The sequence below is a fragment of the Homarus americanus genome, unplaced genomic scaffold, assembly GCF_018991925.1.
Source record: "Homarus americanus isolate GMGI-L3 unplaced genomic scaffold, GMGI_Hamer_2.0 scaffold39155, whole genome shotgun sequence".
In the NCBI taxonomy this organism is placed as follows: Eukaryota; Metazoa; Arthropoda; class Malacostraca; order Decapoda; family Nephropidae; genus Homarus; species Homarus americanus.
Window position 1 is genome coordinate 14,140,608 of NW_024737042.1, and position 25,673 is coordinate 14,166,280.

General features: G+C 48.6%; 1 protein-coding gene across 1 annotated transcript in view; it reads right to left on the reverse strand.

The window, feature by feature from the left end:
• Positions 1–4,793: 4,793 nt before the first annotated feature.
• The window catches only part of LOC121872524 (EH domain-binding protein 1-like), a 105,559-nt gene continuing 84,679 nt past the window's right edge, over positions 4,794–25,673 (reverse strand). The window contains exons 3-5 of the mRNA XM_042375307.1: positions 5,778–5,981; positions 5,457–5,464; positions 4,794–4,972 (exon numbers count right to left, since the gene is read on the reverse strand). Coding sequence (XP_042231241.1) covers positions 4,794–4,972; positions 5,457–5,464; positions 5,778–5,981 — 391 coding nt within the window. The remainder of the gene's footprint in view (positions 4,973–5,456; positions 5,465–5,777; positions 5,982–25,673) is intronic.

Genomic DNA, 25,673 nt, shown 5'->3' on the forward strand with positions numbered 1-25,673 from the left:
CATCACCTTCATCACCACTACTACACATCACCACTACTACTACCACCATCACCTTCATCACCACTACTACCACCAACACCATCACCACTACTACTACCACCATCACCTTCCACCACCACTACTCCACCAACACCATCACCACTACACACTACCACCAACACCCATCACCACTACACACACACACCACACACCTTCTCATCACCACTACTACTACCACCAACACCATCACCACTACTACTCAACACCATCACCTTACACCACCACTACTACTTCCCCACCACCTCAACACCATCACCACTACTACCACCACCACCATCACCTTCACCACCACTACTACACTTCCTCACGGAATTATAACATTAAACTCTCCAACGAACTGGTAATAAGTGCAGTGAACCAGACCTAAACTACCTCCCTCCACCACATAACTACGACACACTCACCTCCTCCACCCACATAACTACGACACAACTACCTCCTCCACCACATAACTACGACAAACCACTTCACCACACCACATACACACACACACACACATACACAACTACACACACAACACATAACTACGACACAACTACCTCCTCCACCACATAACTCGACACAACTACCTCCTCCACCACATGACACAACTACCTCCTCCACCACATAACGACACACAACTACCTCCTCCACCACATAACTACGACACAACTACCTCCTCCACCACATAACTACGACACAACTACCTCCTCCACCACGCAATTACGACACAACTACCTCCCTCCACCACATAACTACGACACACCACACCTCCACCACATAACTACGACACAACTACCTCATCCACCACATAACGACACTACTCTCCACCACATAACTACGACAACTACTTCCTCCACTACGTAACTACGACACAACTACCTCCTCCACCACATAACTACGACACAACTACCTCCTCCACCACATAACTACGACACAACTACCTCATCCACCACATAACGACACAACCACCTCCTCCACCACGTAACTACGACACAACTACAGATTTAACGACCTCGAGTTTAAGAAAAAAATAAAATAGGAATTAGCCTTCATGAACAGAGGCTCTTGAGAATATTTACCGACAGTCCAAGAAGAGCCTCACATCCATCCTCATCCTCCTCCTTCTTCCTTCTTCTTTTCCTCCTCCTCCTCCTCATTCCTTCCTTCTCCTTTCCTTCTCATCCCTCCCTCAACTCCTCATTTCTTTCTTCTCCATCCTTCTTCATCTCCTTGCATTTCCTTCATTCTTCTTACCTCCTCATTTTTTCTCCCTCCCTCCTCTTTCATCTTTCCTCCTTCGTCCTCATCTTCTCCTCTTCTTCCTTCTTCTTTCTTCCCCCTCACACCACATCACTTATTAATCCTCACGAAAATTCCACTCGTATATATTTATTGTCTGTCTGTACCCACCTACCTACCTACCTACCTACCTGTTTGACTGTCTGTGCCTGCCTGTCTGTCTGTGCCTGTTCACGCCTGTCCGTCTGCCTCTCTATTCCTGTCTGTATGTGTCTTCTTGTCTGTGTGTGCGCCTGTCTGTAGGGGGTAAAGGTCACAGAGAGGGCAGGTGAGAGGTCATTCTGCCAGCTGTCAACCAGTCAGTCAAGTCAACCAGCCAGTTAATGAGTCAGTCAACCAGTCAGACAATCTCACAGAAATGGTGGTGGCAGCAGCGGGAGATAGAAGAGGAGGGGGAAGAGGAGAGACGGGTGAGGAGGAGGAAGAGGAGGGATTGCGAGGAAGAGGAGAAACGGGTGAGGAGGAGGAAGAGGAGGAGGAAGAGGAGAAAGGTGAGGAGGAGGAAGAGGAGAGAGGTGAGGAGGAGGAAGAGGAGAGACGGGTGAGGAGGAGGAAGAGGAGGATTGGCGAGGAAGAGGGAGACGGGTGGAGGAGGAGGAAGAGGAGAAAGGAGGAGGAGGAAGAGGAGGGATTGGCGAGGAAGAGGAGAAACGGGTGAGGAGGAGGAAGAGGAGGGAGGCGAGGAAGAGGAGAGAAGGGGAGAGGAGGAAGAGGAGAGACGGGTGAGGGAGGAGGAAGAGGAGAGAGGGGAGGGAGGAGGAAGAGGAGGGATGAGGAGGAGAAAGCAGAGAGGAAGAGGAGGAGAGGAAGAGGAGAAGGGGAGGAGGGAGAAGAGGAGGACGGGGGGAGGAGGAAGAGGAGGGAAGGGCGAGGAAGAGGAGAAACGGGTGAGGAGGAGGAAGAGGAGGGATTGGCGAGGAAGAGGAGAGACGGGAGAGAGGAGGAAGAGGAGGGAGGGAGGAAGAGGAGAACGGGAGGAGGAGGAAGAGGAGGGATTAAGAGGAAGAGGAGAGAGGGGAGGAGGAGGAAGAGGAGAGACGGTGAGGAGGAGGAAGAGGAGGGATGGAGAAGAGGAGAACGGGTGAGGAGGAGGAAGAGGAGGGATTGGCGAGGAGGAGAGGAGAGACGGGTGAGGAGGGAGGAAGAGGAGGATTGGCGAGGAAGAGGAGAAACGGGTGAGGAGGAGGAAGAGGAGGGATTGGCAGGAAGAGGAGAGAGAGGAGGAGAGAGAGATTAGAGGAAGAGGAGAGAGGGAGGAGGAGAAGAGGAGAGACGGGTGAGGAGGAGGAGAGAGGAGAGGAGGTGGAAGAGGAGAGACGGGTGAGAGGAGGAAACAAGGGGGGGGCGAGGAGAGGAGGAGGGACAACTAAGGAAAGGAGGAGAAGCAGTGGGAGAAGGGGAGGAGGAGAAGAAGGGGGGAGGAGGAGGAGGACGAGGAGAAAGGGAGGAAGAGGAAAAAGGAGGGAAGGAAGAGAAAGGAGGGAAAGGAGGAGGAAGAGAAGAAGGGAGGGAAGAGGAGGGAGGAGGAGGAGGAGACGAGGAGAAAGGGAGAAGAGGAAAAAGGGAGGAAGAGGAAAAGAGGAGGAGGAGAAGAGGAGAAGGGGAGAAGAAGGGAGAAGGGGAGAAGGGGAAGAAGGGGAGAAGGGAAGAAGGGGAGAAGGAGGAGGAGCCACAGTAATACACACAGGCAGGAAGGCGGAGGCAGACCTGTATAAACATGTCTCCTTTAGTCGGTCAGGTTTACTGGCCCTAACTGTGGGACACACACACACACACACACACACACACACACACACACAACACCTTCTCCAACACCAAGGTCAGGCCATCACACACACACACACACACACACACACACACACACACACACACACACACACACACACACACACTAAACAATCCAAGAATGAGTCAGAAGAGAACATCAGCCAGAAAAGAGAGAGAACGTCAGTCGGGAAGAGAGAAGAACGTCAGCTGGAAGAAAGTCAGCAAGAAGGAAAAAGAGAGTCAGGAGTTAACATGGAGACAGAGAGAGTTAACATGGGGTAGGGAGAGGAGAGAGGCAGAACTGACAGAATCCATTGAAAGTCTCATAATCCCACGGTGCAGTGTATAGAGGGAGGAGGAGGGAGGAGGGAGGGAGGGCAGCGCGCGATAACTGATGGTGAGGGGAGGAGGGGGAGGATTTTGCAAGGGAGAACGGATCAGCAGAGGGGAGGGGGTGGTTGGGTGGTGTTGGGGAGCATGTGTGGAGTGTGAAGGGGTGAGAGGGAGGGAGGGGGTGAGAGGGATGGAAGGGGAGAGAGGGAGGGGTCAGTGCGTTAGGTCACTGCAATTATAGATACAGGTAGTGATTGACCTCCGAGATAAGACTATACGCTGCACTGGGGAGGAAGAGAGGAGGAGGGGAAGAGAGGAGGAGGGGAAGGGGAGGGAGGGGGAAGAGGGGAGGGAGGGGAAGGGTGGAGGGAGGGGGAAGGGTGGAGGGAGGGGAAAAGTGGAGGGAGGGGAAAAGTGGAAAGAGGGAAGGGTGGATGGAAGGAAGGGAGGATGAGGAAAAGAGTGGAGGGGAGGGGGGAAGAGTGGGGAAGAGTGGAGGGGGGGGGTGGATGGGAGGGGAAGGTGGATGGGAGGGGGAAGGGTGGTGGGAGGGGAATGAGTGGAGGGAGGGGAAGAGTGAGGGGAGGGGAAGTAGGGCAGTGAGAAGATTAATATATTGTTGTAACAGAGTATACGCCAATCCATGCCTCTCCTCTTCTCTCTCTCGGAGGCGATGGCGGTGATAACTGTGGAGGAGAAGGAATAGGAAGAGGAGGAAGTGTTGGTTAATGATTGGGAGTAAAGACGAGGAGGAAGTGGAGGAAAGGAGGAGTTGGAGGAAGAGGAGGAAGGAGGAGGAAGAGACTGCTAGTAGTGGTGGCGACTCACAAGTTGGGACCAACTTCCATCATCCGGCTGCCTCTTCCCCTCACACCCAACCCTCTGCCCCTCTCAATTCAACTAGAGAGAGAGACGAGTAGCAATCTGTCCTCTCGTCAAAATGCCAACATATAAAGCCACCCAGGAGGAAAAAAAGTTTGAATTAGGCTCTTACTCTGAAATATGGACCCCAGGCCTTGCATACATACGACCAGGTGGGAGGCTGAGAGCAGTGGACAGGAGATGAAGATGAAGAAGAAGAATTCCTACTTGTATCTCATCCTGACTGACAGAGAAGAGGAGGAGGAGATGGTGGAAGAAGAGGAGGAGGAGAGAGGAGAAGAGGAGAAGTATTCTATTTTTATCATGCTAAAAAGAAAAGAAAGAAAGAAAGAGAAGAATAATTACTCGTAGTATACCATCTTAACTGACAGCAGAGAAGAAGAAGAAGAAGAAGTAATACTTTTGTCCTACCGTGGCTGACAGAGGAAGGAAGAAGAAGAAAAAGAGTAACAGCTACACTAACGAACGGACAGAGAGGTTAGGTACAATACTCACGTGGCCTTGCCCTCGCGCAGGAAGAGACAGGAGAGCGTCAGGTCCAAGGAGGCACACACCACCTTCTTGCTCAGCGGCCGCAGCTTCACCTTGACGTCGTGCTGTGCTAACCCCGCGTACTGCTTCATGTTGATCTGTGCCGTCGCTACCTGTCGTCTCTTCCCGTCGACGACACCTGTGATGGTAGGGAAAGTAATGAATGGAAATAAATAAATAATGGAAAATACGTGTTATTTCAGGTATCCATCCGTTCACGAAACACGCTCACACACACAACTAAATAAAGTGCGAAAACTAAACTATCACCTAATTCACCTTACTCGGACAGAAACAATCAACGTAAACATTTTCGACAAAAAATAAATAAATCGGCGATATTGCACAAGTTATCCCTCTAAAAAAGCGGGCAAAGACTCGTTCTCTATGACGACAAAAATTGTCCGTTTTCTACTACTGTTTACTCCAGACTAATTTCTGGTTTACATTTCCATAAATATTCGATACACAAGATCTCATTACTAAATAAATAAAGGGAATTCGATGGTTTATAACACACATCACCCATTAGAAACATTTATTTAGCTTGGATCCTAGTATGAAGTTACATCAAGTCATTCAGTAGCGATATCTCTCGCATTTTTAACACGATGAAAAAGTACCTTGACACCTTGAATACAGATAAACACTAAATATGTTCTCTACAGTCAGCCTTAAAGGTATATTATATACATGTCTGCACACCGAACTTTTAGACACACTAACGTACAAACTAAATCAGGTTCATACAAAGGTCCAAATACTGTCATATTCTCGTAAGCAGGTGTGTGTGTGTGTGTGTGTGTGTGTGTGTGTGTGTGTGTGTGTTAAGTAAAAGAAATACCTTAAATAATAAACCAATTATGACATTACACAGACATTGCTATTCGGAACAACTACAGGAACGTAAATCAGGACGTTAGCCACCAGACACATCCTCTCACATCCTCGACGACAAGGTCCTCCTTGTCCTCGAAGTCGTTGGTGCGGTTGTCCTGAAGAGCGTGACGGTGATGTTGATGTTGGCGGGGACGGCCCACACGCAGAGGCCCTCCAGCGGGTTCCTCATGGAGGGTTCCCAGGCGGGGGCGTCCTGCACCACCCGCCGCGTCCGTCGCAGCCACACCACGCTCAGCTGCGTCGGCTGCCTGCAACAACACAACACAAACAGCATCAGGACCTATTTTGAACCTTTACGAGCGACCAACTACCTACCTCATTCCTCAACAAGGCCGTGGACGTCTCTGAGATATACGAGGACACCCAGAAATACCATGCTTAGATGTCTCAATGGACGAGTTGACGGTTCTGGGTAAACACAAGAAATACACTCTGCCACGTTAGTAGAGTGATACGATATATAATGTGTAATAAAAGTTTAGAGTCCTGCTACAATAGTCGAGATAAGTTTATTTCTCTAGAAACAGGCCGCCATTTGCAATGACGTCATTACCTTCAAACTCATCGCTGCAGTCAGAGTTAGTAGAAAGGATGGCCTCTTCTGACCCCAAATGCCACGTTCAGGTTAGTTTTAAGGGTGTTTTTTATGATCTAAGTCATGGATATTGCGTAAGTGAAGAAAAGTGCCGTGAAGAGCTGCTTAAAACATAGGTTGGATGGGTATATGAGCGGTAGGGGTTGGGTGTAAATGGGACTGCCAGGATGGGCCAATAGGCCCGCTGCAGTTTCCTCCATTCTTATGTTCTTATGGACATAAAAAGTTCCATGTTCACACCAGCTCAGCTGCCATGTACTCTTACCTGTTAGAATCTCTTTTTTCAGTGCATTTACAGAGTACATCAGTACTAGATGGAAGTACGAGTTAATTTAGAAGTAATGACATTGTCTGGATTTTCTTTTGATAATGCCTGATGCTAGGTAACACGACAACATCGTGCTGTTATTGTTTTGAAGATTCACTAATGAACCACCGGGATATATCATAATTTATATTAATTAATGGGTAAAGTTATACTTTAACTACCATAAGTATTTGGATGGTTAGATGCGAGATAGGCTATAGACGGTGAATTTTAAGTTTTGGTCATCCTTGTGCTTAAGACATGCAGACTATATTGTTGTTGTTTTCTGATGGTTTGCGATGTGTTATGATCGATTTAGACCTTCTATCGGAAATCACTAGTTTTGAGTTACTACCTCCCTTACCGGTGTATGTTAAGCTAACTTATAACTCATCATAACCAAACCTAACCTAACCTAACCTAACCTATGACCTGTATTGTCTTACGCGATCGAAAAATGTTTTGCGACAGAAATCCTATACAGATAATGTCTCTCATTGTTTACAGTACTTTTTACATAGTTAGAATCTTAAGGTTCCCAGATGACCAAAACCAAAATAATAACATGACTTTTTAGCACTTATTTTGATGCCTTTTTGGATCAATTTATTTAAAATATCATTACCATAATGAATTTAAGCGAAAAAATTACGACCGTCAACTCGTCCATTGTCTTCATAAAACTACAAGATGACTTGGGGTATTACAGATGGTCAGCCAATCTCCCCTGTACACTACTTATTGAGAGAGAGAGAGAGAGAGAGAGAGAGAGAGAGAGAGAGAGAGAGAGAGAGAGAGAGAGTCATACCAAATTTTAGCCCATGAACCCCTGGATTGACTAGCACCCCATTACATCCACGACGTGTCCTGGGACTGTACGATAGTGTGTGTGTGTGTGTGTGTGTGTGTGTGTGTGTAAACTACTACAAGACACACAGACCAATATACAGAGATGGGGGGGGCATAAGCCATTGACCGTGATGAATATGCAGCTTGCAAATGACGGCTTACAGCGTATCTTTCTTCCAGTCAATCATTGTTTACGAGGCAATATTATACCGCATATTTCCTCCAGCTGTTTTGATACTCCCGTGATACTTTCCTTTGGGGAGGGGAGGAGGGGGGAGGGGGAGGGGGGGGAGGGGGAAAACCTGGAGAGGAAAATAGGGATGATAATACTGACAGAAAAATTAACCGGAGAAGATAATAGCTGACAACACAAACAGAAAGATTAACTAAGAAAAAAATAACTGATAAAATGACAAGTAGAAATAAAGAAGGGAACAGGTGAACAAGAATCTTAAGTGGTGAGGAATCTTGTTATGGCAGACGAAGGGCCCGGGTGAAGGACACACACACACACACACACACACACACACACACACACACCAGCTAACCTCCACTACCCAAGCACAAGTCTCATAACCTCCCAAAATAGTTACGTCTCTCCCTCTTTTTTATGACGGTTCAAGATGACTCAAGTCTAAGGGCGCCTCAGAGGGGGGGGCCTTCGTGAACCCTCAACAACACCACAGAAAACATAATAGTAGTTTATTCATAAGTACAGATGTAATAATAAAGAACAGGTATAGTTAATTCTTAGGTGGTGACGTATCAGCCTTACTATAAACAGACACGCTTCTTAGATCTAGTAAACCTGATCATATATACACAGATTAATCGTATAATAAAGGCAAATCAATGTCTGTAAGCCTTGGTGGTGTTCCTCGGCTGACCATCTCTCGTGATAGTACTCGACAAACATCACAGCCACACTTACTGTTTACCTTCTAAGTAAACTACACTGCCTGATCACAATCTGTACCTCAGTGACTCAGTTCCAACCTAAACATTTACTTATTATAGAGAGATAATTTGAGTTTGTTTGTTTATAGATTATACGGATTAGGTGGAGATTAGTCACCACAATTTATTTCAGCTTATGATTAATTAAGCACCTGAACGCCACCTGGGGGAAGGATTAGGTTAGGTTAGGTTAGGTTAGGTTAGTCATGAAATAAGTTGGAGTGCTTAATCTTCATGTGATCCGCTTGTATGTAACTATCTTTCTGCCTGACTTTCTACGTATTATGGACACACACACAAACAAACAAACAAACAAACACACACACACACAACACAAACAAACACACACACACACCACGAGCCCTCATAACACCATCTGTGAGGGAATTACTACACCACGTGAGGCCCCCTCATAACACCATCTGTGAGGGAATTACTACACCACGTGAGGCCCCCTCATAACACCATCTGTGAGGGAATTACTACACCACGTGAGGCCCCCTCATAACACCATCTGTGAGGGAATTACTACATCACGTGAGGTCCCTCCTAACACCATCTGCGAGGGAATTACTACACCACGTCAGGTCCCTCATAACACCATCTGAGGGAACTACTACATCACGTGAGGTCCCTCCTAACACCGTTATCATCTGTGAGGGAATACTACACCACGTGAGGCCCCTCATATAACACCATCTGTGAGGGAATTACTACACCACGTGAGGCCCTCATAACACCATCTGTGAGGGAACACACACCACGTGAGGCCCCTCATAACACCATCTGTGAGGGAATTACTACACCACGTGAGGCCCCACATAACACCATCTGTGAGGGAATTACTACACCACGTGAGGCCCCTCATAACACCATCTGTGAGGGGATTACTACACCACGTGAGGCCCCTCACAACACCATCTGTGAGGGAACTACTACACCACGTGAGGTCCCTCCTAACACCATCTGGGAGGGAATTACTACTCTACGTGTTTGCTGTTCAACACCTACATTAATCTGTATGTTCAATGTATGTTCCTTCACCTTTCTCTGATGAAGGCTTTTGTTAAACCACCAATGTATGTAATAAGTCATTTATGTCCAATGTATATTTTCAGCCTTCGGGCTGCAGAACTTTTTCAATAAACCGTTAATACCATATTACACACACACACACACACACACACACACACACACACACACACACACACACACACACACACACACACACACACACACACACACACACACACACACACACACACACACACACACACACACACACACACACACACACACACACACACACACACACACACACACACACACACACACACACACACACACACACACACACACACACACACACACACACACACACACACACACACACACACACACACACACACACACACACACACACACACACACACACACACACACACACACACACACACACACACACACACACACACACACACACACACACACACACACACACACACACAACACACACACACACACACACACACACACACACACACACACACACACACACACACACACACACACACACACACACACACACACACACACACACACACACACACACACACACACACACACACACACACACACACACACACACACACACACACACACACACACACACACACACACACACACACACACACACACACACACACACATGATGAAGCAGCGGGTCTAGTCGATACTATCTGGCGCTGGAACATAATTTATGGCAAATGAATCCGAGAAAAAGTTGTATTAGAGGGCCATAACTCTTGAGCTCTACGGCTAATGGCTTCCTGAAACCGTCCTTAATGACCAGACAATATGACTTGTTGGCTGACGGCCTTACGGGAGTGAGAAGATGACGGACTGATGCACGGACGGACTGTAACCTCCTGGTACTTGAGAGCACTAATGGTGGTGGTAGTGGTTGATGGTGGTAGTGGTGGTGGTGGTGGTGGTGGTGGTGGTGTGCTGGTGGTGGTGGTGGTGGTGGTGGTGGTGGTGGTGGTTGATGGTGGTAGTGGTGGTGGTGGTGGTGGTGGTGGTGGTTGATGGTGGTAGTGGTGGTGGTTGATGGTAGTGGTGGTGGTGATAGATATAGATGCTGATGAATGTGGAGGGAGGAGGAACTGAGGAGATGGAGAGAGAGGGAGGAGGAAAGGAAATGGAAGAGAAAAAATGGAAAAGATAGGAAGGGGAAGTGAAGAGGAGGGAGATGGAGAAGAGAGAGCTAATAGAAAGAGAGGAGAAAAGGCAGGGAAAGAGGAGGGCGGGAGGTAGAGAGGGGGGAAGATGAAGAAGAAGAAAAGGAGACAATAAGAGGAAAAGGGGAGAAGAATTAAATAAAAACGGAGAGGGAGAGAGGGAAGGTAAAGAGGGGAAAGAAAGACTGAGAGAGGACAGAGGGTAAAGATGAAGGAAAGGGGAGGGGAAAGAGGAAGAAAAATATGAAGAGTTGAGAGGGAAAGGATAGGAGAGAGGGGAAGAGAGAGGAAGAACAAATAAGCAGAGTTGAGAGGAAAGGGCGGGGGAAAGAGGGGAATCCATGTATAGACATAATAGGTACAACATAGTGAGGGGAACACCACCACACGAGGGGAAGGGACAGGTGAGCTATAACGAGGAGATATTGTTAGGTTAGGTTAGGTTAGGTTGGCGTATAGCTTCCATGACATATCACATGCACGTCTCTCTCTCTCTCTCCCTCTCTCTCTCTCTCCCCCCCCCCCCCTCTTATATTGTTTTAAATGATAACCCAATGCTAACCTTTTGTCTGCCGGACGAAACACGTGTTAACAGGATGGTCGTCATCGTCTTTTTAATACTGCTGTTATAACTCCTGTGATATATAATGTTCCCTACAAGTGCTTTTTAACTGCTCAGTCGGTGTATTCCTTTCACTAATGAGTCTTAGAGGACTGAAAATTTTTGGTCATACTATCCTGGGCTATCTTCGGGACACTTCTGAGCTCTCTATCTTCAAAACTGTAGCAGGAAAACGCGAAACACACACACACACAATCATGCTCGGCGCAGAATACCCGGCTACACCAACGCTTCCACCCTGGAAATGCCATCCTCAGGGACCTCCACCACCAAGCACTGAAAGTTGGCTAGCAGGCTACTGCACCACCCTCGTCATTGCCACCTCCTGCCACCTGCAGCCCCCCACCCAACTCGAGCAGTCCGCCACTACATAAATTCAGCCCATAAGAGCCCGCACCGATAGATATAAGAACAGCACCATCCCATCTATTGTTAAAATAATAAAAAACTCCTGATTTATGTACTGTACAGCCCAGTAAATGTATTCAATGCATATTATATTATTATGTCTAAATCAAATGTAAGTCTGTATATTTTCAGCCACCGGCTGCAACTCTATTAATAAACCGTTTATTATTATTATCACACACACACACACACACACACATACACACACTAGGGTCAAGACCCATCAGGCGCTGCTCCTGCTGAACAGCGGTCCCCCTTGACCATGTCCGCCCATTCCCCAAGTCCCTCTCCCCGACCCATCCTCACCACAGGGATATCAACATAATCAAAAGTGACAATTTCGTTTCGGAAAGAAGTGGGATCAGTGTTGAACAGTGATGAACAGTGTTTAAGTCAGTGAATTCAGCACTAGAAAGTACCAGTGAAAGCAGTGACCCCACCAGTGAGATAAGCCGGCTCCACACCTGACTACGAGATAACACAACACCACCTAGCAGAGTGAGGTACTGTGACACCACCCCACACCACACCCGGTGTCTCCATGACCACGTGAGGTCCCTCATATTAACACCCGATGACGAGTTACTACACCACCCGATGTCTCCATGACCACGTGAAGTCCTTCATATCAACACCTGATGACGAGTTACTACACCACGTGAACATCACACCACCCGGTGTCTCCATGACCAAGTGCAGTCCTTCATATCAACACCCGATGACGAGTTACTACACCACGTGAACATCACACCACCCGGTGTCTCAATGACCAGCCCAGGCCCAGCCATCAACTTTAAACTATAATAATTTGTATGTTCAATCTATGTTCCTTCTCCTTAGTGATGAAACCTTTTGTTAAACGACCCATCCACCCCATGTCTTGTATGTAATAAGTCATTTTGTCTAATGTATATTTTCAACCTTCGGGCTGCAGAAATTTCAATAAACCGTTAATTATTATATTGTTCACACACACACACACACACACACACACACACACACAGAAACTGTGCTTTATATATAGATTATTTCTACCAGACATACACAGACATGAGCCACTGGGGGTCTCACCCCTCCCCCAATTCAAGCAGACAACCCCCTACGGAAATTTAAATGCCACCTTGTTTATAAACAATACACCGCCATATTGACTCTTGGGGTTTTTTCCCGTCTCTCAGTGTTTTGCCTGAGGGGAACAAAGAGGCGAGGAGGAAGAAGAGGAGGAGACGGTGATGCAGGAGGAGGTAGAGGAGACGGTGGAGGAGGAGGAAGAGGAGACGGTGGAGGAGGAGAAGGAGAAGATGGTGGAGACGCAGGAGAAGGAGAAAAATAGAGACAGAGGAGGAGGAGGAGGAGGAAATGGTGGAGACGCAGGAGAAGGAAGAGAAGAGATGCAGAGAGACAGGAGAAGAGGAAATGGTGGAGACGCAGAGAAGGGGAGGAAAATGGTGGAGAAGCAGGAGAAGGAAGAGAAGATGGTGGAGACGCAACGGAAGGAGAAGATGGTGGAGACGCAGGGGAAGGAGAAGATGGTGGAGACGCAGGGGAAGGAGAAGATGGTGGAGACGCATGAAGGAGAAGAGAGGAGACGCAGGAAGGAGAAGATGGTGGAGACGCAGGGAAGGAAGAAGGAGATGGTGGTGAAGGAGAAGATGGTGGAGACGGGAGGAGGAGGAGGAGATGGTGAAGACGCAGAAGGAGGAGGAGGCCAAGACTTACCCTGTGTGGACTACATCACCACCCGCCCTATAGAACACCAGGGTCACCACACAAGACCATCTCCCTGCATCCGTTCCTCGCCTTATGTTGCTCAGTGACCTTTAGGGCAGTCAAACACACACACACACACACACACACACACACACACACACACACACACACACACACACACACACACACACACACACACACACACACACACACACACACACACACACACACACACACACACACACACACACACACACACACACACACACACACACACACACACACACACACACACACACACACACACACACACACACACACACACACACACACACACACACACACACACACACACACACACACACACACACACACACACACACACACACACACACACACACACACACACACACACACACACACACACACACACACACACACACACACACACACACACACACACACACACACACACACACACACACACACACACACACACACACACACACACACACACACACACACACACACACACACACACACACACACACACACACACACACACACACACACACACACACACACACACACACACACACACACACACACACACACACACACACACACACACACACACACACACACACACACACACACACACACACACACACACACACACACACACACACACACACACACACACACACACACACACACACACACACACACACACACACACACACACACACACACACACACACACACACACACACACACACACACACACACACACACACACACACACACACACACACACACACACACACACACACACACACACACACACACACACACACACACACACACACACACACACACACACACACACACACAACACACAACATCCTTCACCACGAAGGGTCAAGACGCACCGGCGCCTCCTCGGAGCAGCCAGGTCAACTGTTAAGTTGGCCCATACCAACCCTCCCTGAACCCTTCTACCCAGGAATATCAACAAGTTCTCGCCAGAAGTTACAATTTCATTTAGGAAAGGAACGGAACCAGTGTTAAACAGAGGTAAACAGTGCTTAAGTCAGTGAGAACAACTCAACAGTAACAGTCGTACCCAAGTTAACCTTCACACAGGAGTTCCCAGGTACCAGTGATAATGGCCCTGAGACCCAACAACAACCAGCGATGTGTTAATCCGTCTACGATAGGAAGGCCTGGGACCACACCTCACTCATATAACACCATCTGTGAGGGAGTTACTACACCACATGTCCCTCATAACACCATATGAGGGAATTACTACACCACGTCAAGTCCCTCATAACACCATCTGTCAGGAGTTACTACACCACGTGAGGCCCCTCATAATGCCATCTGTGTGGTAATTACTACACCACGTGAGGTCCCTCATAACACCATCTGAGGTAATTCCACACCACGAGGTCCCTCATAACACCATCTGTGAGGGAATTACTACACCACGTGAGGCCCCCATAACACCATCTGTGAGGAATTACTACACCACGCCAGGTCCTCATAACACCATCTGAGGGAACTACTACATCACGTCAGATCCTAACACCATCTGGGAGGAGTTACTACACTACGTGTTTGCTGTTCAACACCTACATTAATCTGTATGTTCACTGTATGTTCTTTACCTTTCTCTAATGAAGGCTTGTGTTAAACCACCAATGTATGTATGTCATTTATGTCCAATGTATATTTTCAGCCTTCGGGCTGCAGAACTTTTCAATAAACCGTTAATTACATATTATTACACACACACACACACACACCTCTGAGCCAGGATACTGCCCTCACGACAAGACTACGTATATACTGGTGTATAGTAACCCCTGACGACTCAAGAGTGTGAGAGAGAGGTCACACTAATAATGTTAGTCTTGGTGGTAGGAAGCGTTGATAGTATGTTCGCTTTTCCAGTAGAAATACGAGACGGTAATGCTCGTGTGTGCCTTTGGTTACCGAGTGAGGGCGGTTAATATGAGGGCTTACAGGTAAACAGATGAGACATTAATTGGCATGTTTCCGAGCACAAGATGAGACATTAATGTGTTCGTCTTGGGGGAGTAGATGAGACACTTCCAAACTATGTAAACAGTAGTTAACCGACCAAGCATGACAACGCTGGCATTAACAGGCACGAGATGAGACGGTAATTAGTGCATTTAGGGTAAGAGAGAGAGAGGGAGAGGGGGAGGGAGGGCGGTGAGTGCCAGGGTGGCAGTGTGACACTGCCAAGCACCCGCCATGGATCTTGGCAAGGCCAATGTCAATATTGGAGAAGGTGACGGCGAGAATAAATCCCTTCTGTACAACTGTAATCAACACATCTCCTGGGGCTGGGGATAAATAACATCATGGCTCCACAGTTTATCAATAGATGAGTGTAGACAAGGCGAAGGTTGAGTAGTGAAGTTATTAATGTTTTGTACCACACCTTTTATATCACCTGTACACAAGATAGAGTTGGTGTTCAGGTAATAATGGCTTACTAATGACGTCTTGTGTGAGGGTGAACTGGAGTAATTGATGAGAGGGGAGAGGGAGAGGGAGAGGGCGAAGTAGTAGAAGATGAGGGGGAGTAAGCCGGCTGTGACGCGGGTCGGCTGCCCAGACTTGCTGCCAGGTGAACACTGACCTCCTCCTTTTTTTCTGCCCTCCATCACCCCCTCCTCCTGTCCTATCCTCCACCACCTGTTCCCCCTTCTCCTCCTCCTATCCACCATCACCATCCTCTTCTTCTACCCTCCACCACCCCTTACCCTCCACCACCCCTACTCTACCACCACCCCCTACCCACCACCACCCCTACCAGGCCAAAACCCTCAGCACCTTCAATATCCACACATATGAACATCCTTCACCAGCCTCCAGCTCTCACCACATGGGAACCTTCCCCTCCTACAAGCCTTCCCTGCCAGCCTGTCTCCCACGGCTCTCCTGCCGCCCTTCACATGTAGGTCATACAGGCATCTCCTCTGCCTTCTCTTCCTCCTCCTATTTCTTCTTCTTCTCCCACAGAGGCCTCAACTTGTATTATTATTATTATTATTATTATTATTATTATTATTATTATTATTATTATTATTATTATTATTATTAATTATTTATCACCATATCCAACAGTCATTCAACTCTGGGTGACGGAGAGAGACAGACCTCTACCTCGAGACAGCGTATCCCCTACCGTGCAGGCCTTCCCTCCTACATGGACCTGGCGGCTCTACATACGTATAGTATATAGGTCACAAGGGCACCTCCTGTCCAAGCACGGGGGTTTAATCTGTGTGTGTGTGTGTGTGTGTGTGTGTGTGTGTGACGCAACATGACATGTGGCGTTACCTTTGACGTGATCTGTGTACGACAGGCCAGTGATGTCAGACTGTCATGCTAGTAATGTCAGGCTGTCAGGCTAGTAAAGTCAATCTGTCAGGCTAGTGATGCCAGGTTGTCAGACTAGTAGTCAGACGGTCAGGCTAGTAATGTAAGACTGTAAAGATGGTAAGCTATCGGACTAGTGATGTCTGGCTGTAAGGACAGTGATGTCCGGCTGTCAGGCTAGTGATGTCAGACTGTCAGGTTAGTAACGTCAGATTGTCAGGTTAGTAACGTCAGACTGTCAGGCTAAAAGCTTGTGATGGCTAGTGGTTGCTGGCTGAAGAGAAGATGCTGACGGGTGGCAGAGGAAGGGGAAGACGAGGAGGAGGGGGGTGGGAAGGACGAGGAGGAGGGTGGAAGACGAGGAGGAGGTGAAGACGAGGAGGAGGGGGTGGGAAGACGAGGGAGGAGGGGGTGGAAGACGAGGGAGGAGGAGGGGGAAGACGAGGAGAGGGGGTTACGACGAGGGGAGGAGGGGGTGGAAGACGAGGAGGAGGAGGGGGTGGAAGACGAGGGAGGGGAGGGGTGGAAGATGAGGAGGAGGGGTTGAAGACGAGGAGGAGGGGTGGAAGACGAGCAGGAGGGGGGTGAAAACGAGGAGAAGGGGGAAAGACGAGGCAGAGTAGGAGGAAAGGCATCCGCACGACGTCACCAGCACCACCTCCATCCAGCCTGGCGCTGCGGGGTAACAGAGGCGCCTTCAGTAGTGAGCTGTGCGCAGTAGCTGGTTACCCTGAGTCCTCCTCGTCACGGCTGCCCCAATTTACCTACTTTCTCCATCACCTCTTCCCTCCCTGGCTCCCTCCTTCTCTTCCTCTTTTCACCTCTTTCTTCCATCATATCCCTCCCTCTTTCTCTCCCTAGCTATCTTCTTTCCCTCCTTCTCTCCTTCCCCTCCTCCTCTCCTTCCCCCTCTCTTCCCTCCATCAGCAATACTCACCTCTCACTATGCTATCCTCCTATGCTATGCACCTCATCTCATTCTCGCTATCATCTGCTGTTATCCTTCCCTATGCCATCCTTCCTGTTCTGTGCTGCGGAGGCTGAGTGGATTTTAGCACTCGCCTCCTGACCCAATGGTTCGTAGGTTCGAGTCCAAGTGGGGCGCCCCTAGTAGACCCAACTGAAGAACGGGCACCAATGGGGGAAGTGAGACACTGCATAACCCGCCCACCCTGTATTGTGGTTGGCCCTCAGTGTGCTATATCCAAACTGCCCCTCCCTCCTCCTGTCCATCTTTTCTCTCCCCCTCTCCCTCTCAACATTCAGCATGTAAATTTTGTGATAAACCTTTAAAGCATACACTTGAACACTATATTACTGATTGTGACACTGTCAAAGAATTCAGGCTACCTGGCTTATTGTATCATTGCTGTTTATCCAAAATTTGCTAGCCCACACTGATTAGTCCTCAATTATAATATGACGTCCAATGTATATGAACCACTGTCCTGCATGGCAGTGAGCAGTGACATTACCCACATAACTCTAACCTATATATACTGTTAATGAATATGCTGTATTTCTTTGTGTATGAACCTCTGTCCTGTGTGGCAGTGAGAAGTGATACCACCCTCAGTGTCAAGACCTGACTGAATTACTCAGAATAGGCAAACTGTACTCCGGGCTTTGTCAATAAATTTGTTAACCGTAACGTAAATCTCCATGTCTTCTCTCAATCCCTCCCTTCTTCTCTCCATCTCCTCCCTCACACAGTCATATACAGGGTGTCTCAGAATTTGTTTTATCCAAACTACCAGAACATATTTTGGTGGAGATCACATAAATGTTCGTCTTACACCACCAACATCGTATGAGTTAGGACAATGTTGCTCTTGTAGATACGAACATTTATGACTGTGTGTATTGGTGAGGAAGGAAGGTGAGGGAGGGAGGAAGAGAAGGAAGGGAGAGAAGGGGGGGATTGAGAAGGGGGAGAGGGACTAAGAGAAGGGGGAGGATTGAGAGAAGGAGGAGAGGATTGACAGAAGAGGGGAGGGATTGACAGAAGAGGGGAGGGACTGAGAGAAGGGGGAGGATTGGGCAGAAGGGGAGAGCCTGAGAGAAGGGGGAGGACTGAGAGAAGGGGAGGGACTGAGAGAGGATTGAGAGAAGGGGGAAGGGACTGAGAGAGGAGGAGGAGGCATTGATAGAAGGGGGAGGAGATTGAGGAGGAGGATTGAGAGGAAAGATAGTGTTGTGTTGGGGTATTGGAGTCATATATTAATGTTTTAAGGTCAGAACACAAGTCTAGGTCACAATCACAACACGCACAATCACAACACGCCACAATCACAACACGTCACAATCACAACACGCCACAATCACAACACGCCACAATCACAACACGTCACAATCACAACACGCCACAATCACAACGTCACAATACAACACGTCACAATCACAACATGTCACAATCACAGCACGCCACAATCACAGCACCGGTTTCCTCATTATCTGCGAGGACTATGGGTGTGACCTGTCAGTGATGTGACAGTCGAGGTGAAAGTGTGACAGTCGGAAGTGAGTGTGACTGTCGAGGTAGTGTGACTGTCGTGGTGGTGACTGTCGGGGTGGTGTGACTGTCGGGGTGGGTGTGACTGTCGGGATTGGGTGTGACTGTCGAGGTAGGTGTGACTGTCGGGGTGGGTATAACTGTCGGGGTGGGTATAACTGTCGAGGTGGGTGTAACTGTCAGGTGGGTGTGTAACTGTCGGGGTGGTGTGACTATGTGCGGTTTACCAGTCACACCACCACTGATCAACCTCAATCTCTGTCTCTCTCGTTGCTGTGTGTGTGTGTGTGTGTGTGTGTGTGTGTGTGTGTGTGTGTGTGTGTGTGTGTGTGTGTGTGTGTGTGTGTGTGTGTGCTGGTGCAAGGCGGTATAAACACAGAGAGGTCATCGTAATCACGGCAGCTCCGCCCAACATAAAATAACACAATGTAAATATCTAACAGAGATTAACTGCATGAATAAAACCTAACCTAAACCTACCTAACCAAAACTAGACTAAGCTAATCTAACAAAACCTAATCTAGCCATACGTAAACTAACACAACCTAACCTGATCAACCTAACCTAACCCAACCTAATCTAACCTAACTGTCAGTCTAGTGGAATCAGTGTAATAGGAAAGTGTCTCTAGGTATTGTCACCCGACGGTATGTTGTGTGACAGGAAATAGGGGTTTTGGAGTGGGGGAGGGGGTGAAGGAGAGAGTTGGGGAGGTGGAGGAGGAGTGGGAGGAGGTGGGAGGAAGTGGGAGGGTGAAGGAGAGTTGGGGAGGTGGAGGGAGGAGGTGGGAGGGAGAGGTGGGAGGAAGTGGGAACGGACAGGAGAGTTGAAGGAGGAGGAAGGGTAAGGAAAGAAAGGATGTGGGAGGGAAGGAGGATTGTAAAGGAGGAGGGGGCGTTCAGGAGGAGGAGGAGGAGGGGGTGGGGCCATAATAAAAGAACCACGCCCTTAACACCAGTACCTTCTACACTTAGACGCCATTATTCCTGAACAAACCCGCGCCATTACACCAATAAATGGATCCTTGAGGACAAACAGGACACATCCCTGATAACTCCGAAGACGTTGTGAATGAGTCGTCTTGATAACGAAGGTGTCGAGTGGCTCCGCTAGAGGGGGTAGGAGGATAAGGGAGGATAAGGGAGGATAAGGGACTAGCAGACAAGGGAGAGGTAGGAAGGTGAGAAGGGGGGAGGATCTTTATCGTGTCGTATCTACCAGTGTTAAAATGTGAGAGAGAGAGAGAATCATACCAAATAACTGCTACAACAAAGAACACAACCACACCGCCTGATACACAGTGTTTACAACTCGCCATGCAAACACTACAGTGAGAGGCGCCATGCATGACCCGCCGACCACTGCTGGGAGGGAGGGAGAGAGATGGGGAGAGAGAAGGAAATCCCCAGTATCACGCCCCAACACCACCACCACCACCACACCACCAACAACAACAACCACTATCACTACCACCACCACCACCACCACTACCACCATCACCACTACCACCACCACTACCACCACCACCAACAACCACTAACACACACCACTACCACCATCACCACTACCTACCACCACCACCACCACCACACCACACCACCACCACAACCACATCACTACCACACCACCACACCATCACCACTACCACTACCACCACCACCACCACTACCACCACCACCACCACTACCACCACCACCACCACCACCACACACCACCACTGCATCCACATCCACCTCCACCACCCAAAACCACCACTAAAATCACCACCAAAACACACCCACCATCACCACACCATCACCACCACCATCACTACCACCATCACCACCACCACCATCACCACTACCACCATCACCCACTACCCAACACACAAGTCCAGAGTCTTCCCTAAACAGAAGGTGGTGAACACAATGGAGTCCAGAGTACACTCCCCAGAAGGAACACTGACCACTGTATCTCCTCCCAGAAGGAACACTGACCACTGTACTGTACACTCCCAGAAGGAACACTAACCACTGTACTGTACACTCCCAGAAGGAACACTAACCACTGTACTGTACATAGAAAACACACACTCACCTCCCAGAAGGAACACTGACCACTGTGCTGTCCTCCCAGAAGGAACACTGACCACTGTACTGTACACTCCAGAAGGAACACTGACCACTGTACTGTACCTCCCAGGAACATGACCACTGTACACTCCCAGAAGGAACACTAACCACTGTGCTGTACCTCCCAGAAGGAACACTGACCACTGTACTGTCCACTCCCAGAAGGAACACGACCACTGTACTGTACACTCCCAGAAGATGACCACTGTGCTGTACCTCAGAAGGAACACTGACCACTGTACTGTACACTCCCAGAAGGAACACTGACCACTGTACTTTACCTCCCAGAAGGAACACTAACCACTGTACTGTACACTCCCAGAAGGAACACTAACCACTGTACTGTACCTCCCAGAAGGAACACTGACCACTGTGCTGTACACTCCCAGAAGGAACACTAACCACTGTACTGTACACTCCAGAAGGAACACTGACCACTGTACTGTACACTCCCAGAAGGAACACTGACCACTGTACTGTACACTCCCAGAAGAACACTAACCACTGTACTGTACACTCCCAGAAGGAACACTGACCACTGTACTGTACACTCCCAGAAGGAACACCTGTACTGTACTGTACACTCCCAGAAGAACACTAACCACTGTACTGTACACTCCCAGAAGACATGACCACTGTACTGTACACTCCCAGAAGGAACACTGACCACTGTACTGTACACTCCCAGAAGACACTAACCACTGTACTGTACCTCCCAGAAGGAACACTGACCATGTACTAGAACACTAACCACTGTACTGTACCTCCCAGAAGGAACACTGACCACTGTACTGTACACTCCCCAGAAGGAACACTAACCACTGTGCTGTACCTCCCAGAAGGAACATGACCACTGTGCTTCTCCAGAGGAACACTGACCACTGTACACTCCCAAAGGAACACGACCACTGTACTGTACACTCCCAGAAGGAACACGACCACTGTACTGTACACTCCCAGAAGGAACACTGACCACTGTACTGTACACTCCCAGAAGGAACACTGACCACTGTACTGTACACTCCCCAAAGGAACACTGACCACTGTACTGTACACTCCCCAAAGAACACTAACCACTGTCCCTCCCAAAGGAACACTAACCACTGTACTGTACCTCCCAGAAGGAACACTGACCACTGTACATACCTCCCAGAAGGAACACTGACCACTGTACTGTACACTCCCAGAAGGAACACTAACCACTGTACTGTACACTCCCAGAAGGAACACTAACCACTGTACTGTACACTCTTAGTAACCACGACTTTTATCAATGTTCTCTTCATATTATACGATGACTTATTATTCTGACCCGAGAAAGAAAGAAAGAAAGAAAAAAGAAAGAAAGAAAGAAAGAAAGATATAGAGAAGAGAGAAAGACAAAGTAAAGAAAAGACAAGGTAAGAGAGAAAGATAAAGAGAGAAACAGAGAAAGAAAAGAGAGAAAGACAGTAAGAGAACGATAAAGAGAGAAAGACAGTAAGAGAGAACGATAAAGAGAGAGGAAGACAGTAAGAGAGAACGATAAAGATAGAGAAAGACAGTAAGAGAGAAAAAGAGAAAAGAGCGAGAGTTTTTAGTTTGACAAATTTATTGACAAAGCCCGGAGTACAGTTTGCCTATTCTGAGTTATTCAGTCAGGTCTTGACACTGAGGGTGGTATCACTTCTCACTGCCACACAGGACAGAGGTTCATACACAAGAAATAGATCATATTCATTAACAGTATATAGAGGTCAGAGTCATGTGGGTGATGTCACTGTTCACTGCCATGCAGGACAGTGGTTCATATACATTGGAAGTCATATTATAATTGAAGTCTAATCAGTGTGGGCTAGCAAATTTTGGATAAACAGCAAGAGTCCTCAAGCACCCCTGATTCAATGTAGTAATCACAAAGTTCATGATACAATAAGCCATGTGGCCTGAAGTCTTGACAGTGTCATTCAATAATGTAGTGTTCAGGTGTATGCTTTTAAGGTTTATCACAAAGTTTACATGCTGAGTGTTCCGGTATGGGTACAGCGTTACTAACTTGCCAGATGTGTCTGTATCCTAGCCTAATTCTGGCCACAACTATATTACATTGTCTAGTTCTGTCCTTATGCTGGCCATACCGGTACCTCTTGTTACAAATTTTGTCATATTTACTAATGCTACAACTGCCAGGTCTCTCTGCATTTCTCAGTTCTGTTTTTAAGTACAGCATTGGACAGGCCAAGGTCACGGTCAACATTTTCTTTCTTACATGCCTCATTGGCCAGTCTATCAGCACGGTCTTGATACCTAATGGTAACGTGGGACAGAATCCACACAAATTCGATACGAGAGTTGTTCTCATTGGCAGTGACCATATTTCTTTTAATATCACATACAACTTTAGACATAGAGCCTGACGGGCTGTTCATTGATTTCAAAGCACTTTGAGAGTCACAGAATATCACCCCACCTCCATTTTCTTTAAGGAAGTCTGTAGCTAAGTAGATTCCAGTTAGTTCAGCTTGTATTGTGCTGGCCCAGTTGTTCAGCCTTTGCTTGTCTGACACTATCATCTCTTTTTCTTTATATATTACAATTGCACAGCCTGTTCTACCTGCACAGAACCATCAGTAAAAGCATAACATTCACTTGATTTAATACTCTCTATGTGTCTGTTAATAGTTTCTAGTGTGACACATCTCATCACATCGGTGTTTAACATTTGCTTACTACCAACAGGAGTGTAATTAATATGAACTGATATATCCAGCCAAGGAGGAATGGCATTAATGGGTTCGTCTGGGGTGATTGGGACATTCAGTTTCAAGAGATCTGCAACACTTTTATGAAGCCACGCCCCAAAGAGAGTCTTTTGTGGAAGGTTAGCGAGATGGTCGGGATTACCTAGATAGAACATAACACCTCAAACACAAGATTAATTATCATAGTAGGAGTAACAGTACAGTAGTTTGGCACCCTACCTCCCACCAACACCCACCTCCCCACCAATACCCCTACACCTCCCCACCAATACCCCCTACACCTCCCCACCAATACCCCCCCACCTCCCCCACCAATACCCCCTACACCCCCCCACAATACCCCCTACATCTCCCCCACCACCCCTACACCCCCCACCAATACCCCCCTACACCTCCCCACAATACCCCCTACTCCTCCCCACAACACCCCCTACACCCCCCCACCAATCCCCCTACACCTCCCCACAACACCCCCTACACCTCCCCCACCAATACCCCTCCCCACAATACCCCTACACCTCCCCCACCCCACACACCCCAATGCCCTACACCTCCCCCCACCAATGCCCCCTACATCACCAATGCCCCCACACTCCCCACCAATACCCCTACACCCCCCACCAATGCCCTACCTCCCCACCAATGACCCTACCTCCCCCCACCATGCCCCTACACCTCCCCCCGCAATACCCCCTACACCTCCCCTGTGCCCTACCTCCCCACCAATGCCCCTACACCTCCCCCACCAATGCCCCCACACCATCCCCACCAATGCCCCTACCTCCCCTGTCCCCCTACACCTCCCCCACCAATCCCCTACACCCCCACCAACCCCTACACCTCCCCACCAATACCCCTACACCTCCCCCCCCCCCTACCCCCCACCATGCCCCCTACACCTCCCCCACCAATGCCCCCCTACACCTCCCCCTGTCCCCCCTACCTCCCCACCAATGCCCCTACACCTCCTGCCCCTACACCTCCCCCTGTGCCCCCACACCTCCCCCACCAATGCCCCCTACACCTCCCCCACCAATGCCCCCTACACCTCCCCCACCAATACCCCCCTACACCTCCCCCACCAATACCCCCCCTACACCTCACCCCAATACCCCTACACCACCCCCCACCAATGCCCCCTACACCTCCCCCACCAATACCCCTACACCTCCCCCACCAATGCCCCCTACACCTCCCCACCAACACCCCTACACCTCCCCCACCAACGCCCCCTACACCTCCCACCAATACCCCCACACCTCCCCCCCCACCAACCCCCTACACCTCCCCCCATGCCCCCCCACACCTCCCCCACCAATACCCCTACACCTCCCCACCACCTCTCCCCCACTATACCCCCACCTCCCCCACCAATACCCCCTACACCTCCCCACCCCCGTCATATAATATCAACAAGATCCAAAATACCTGATCTTTCCCTCTCTACCCTTTCTCCTTCATATCTCCT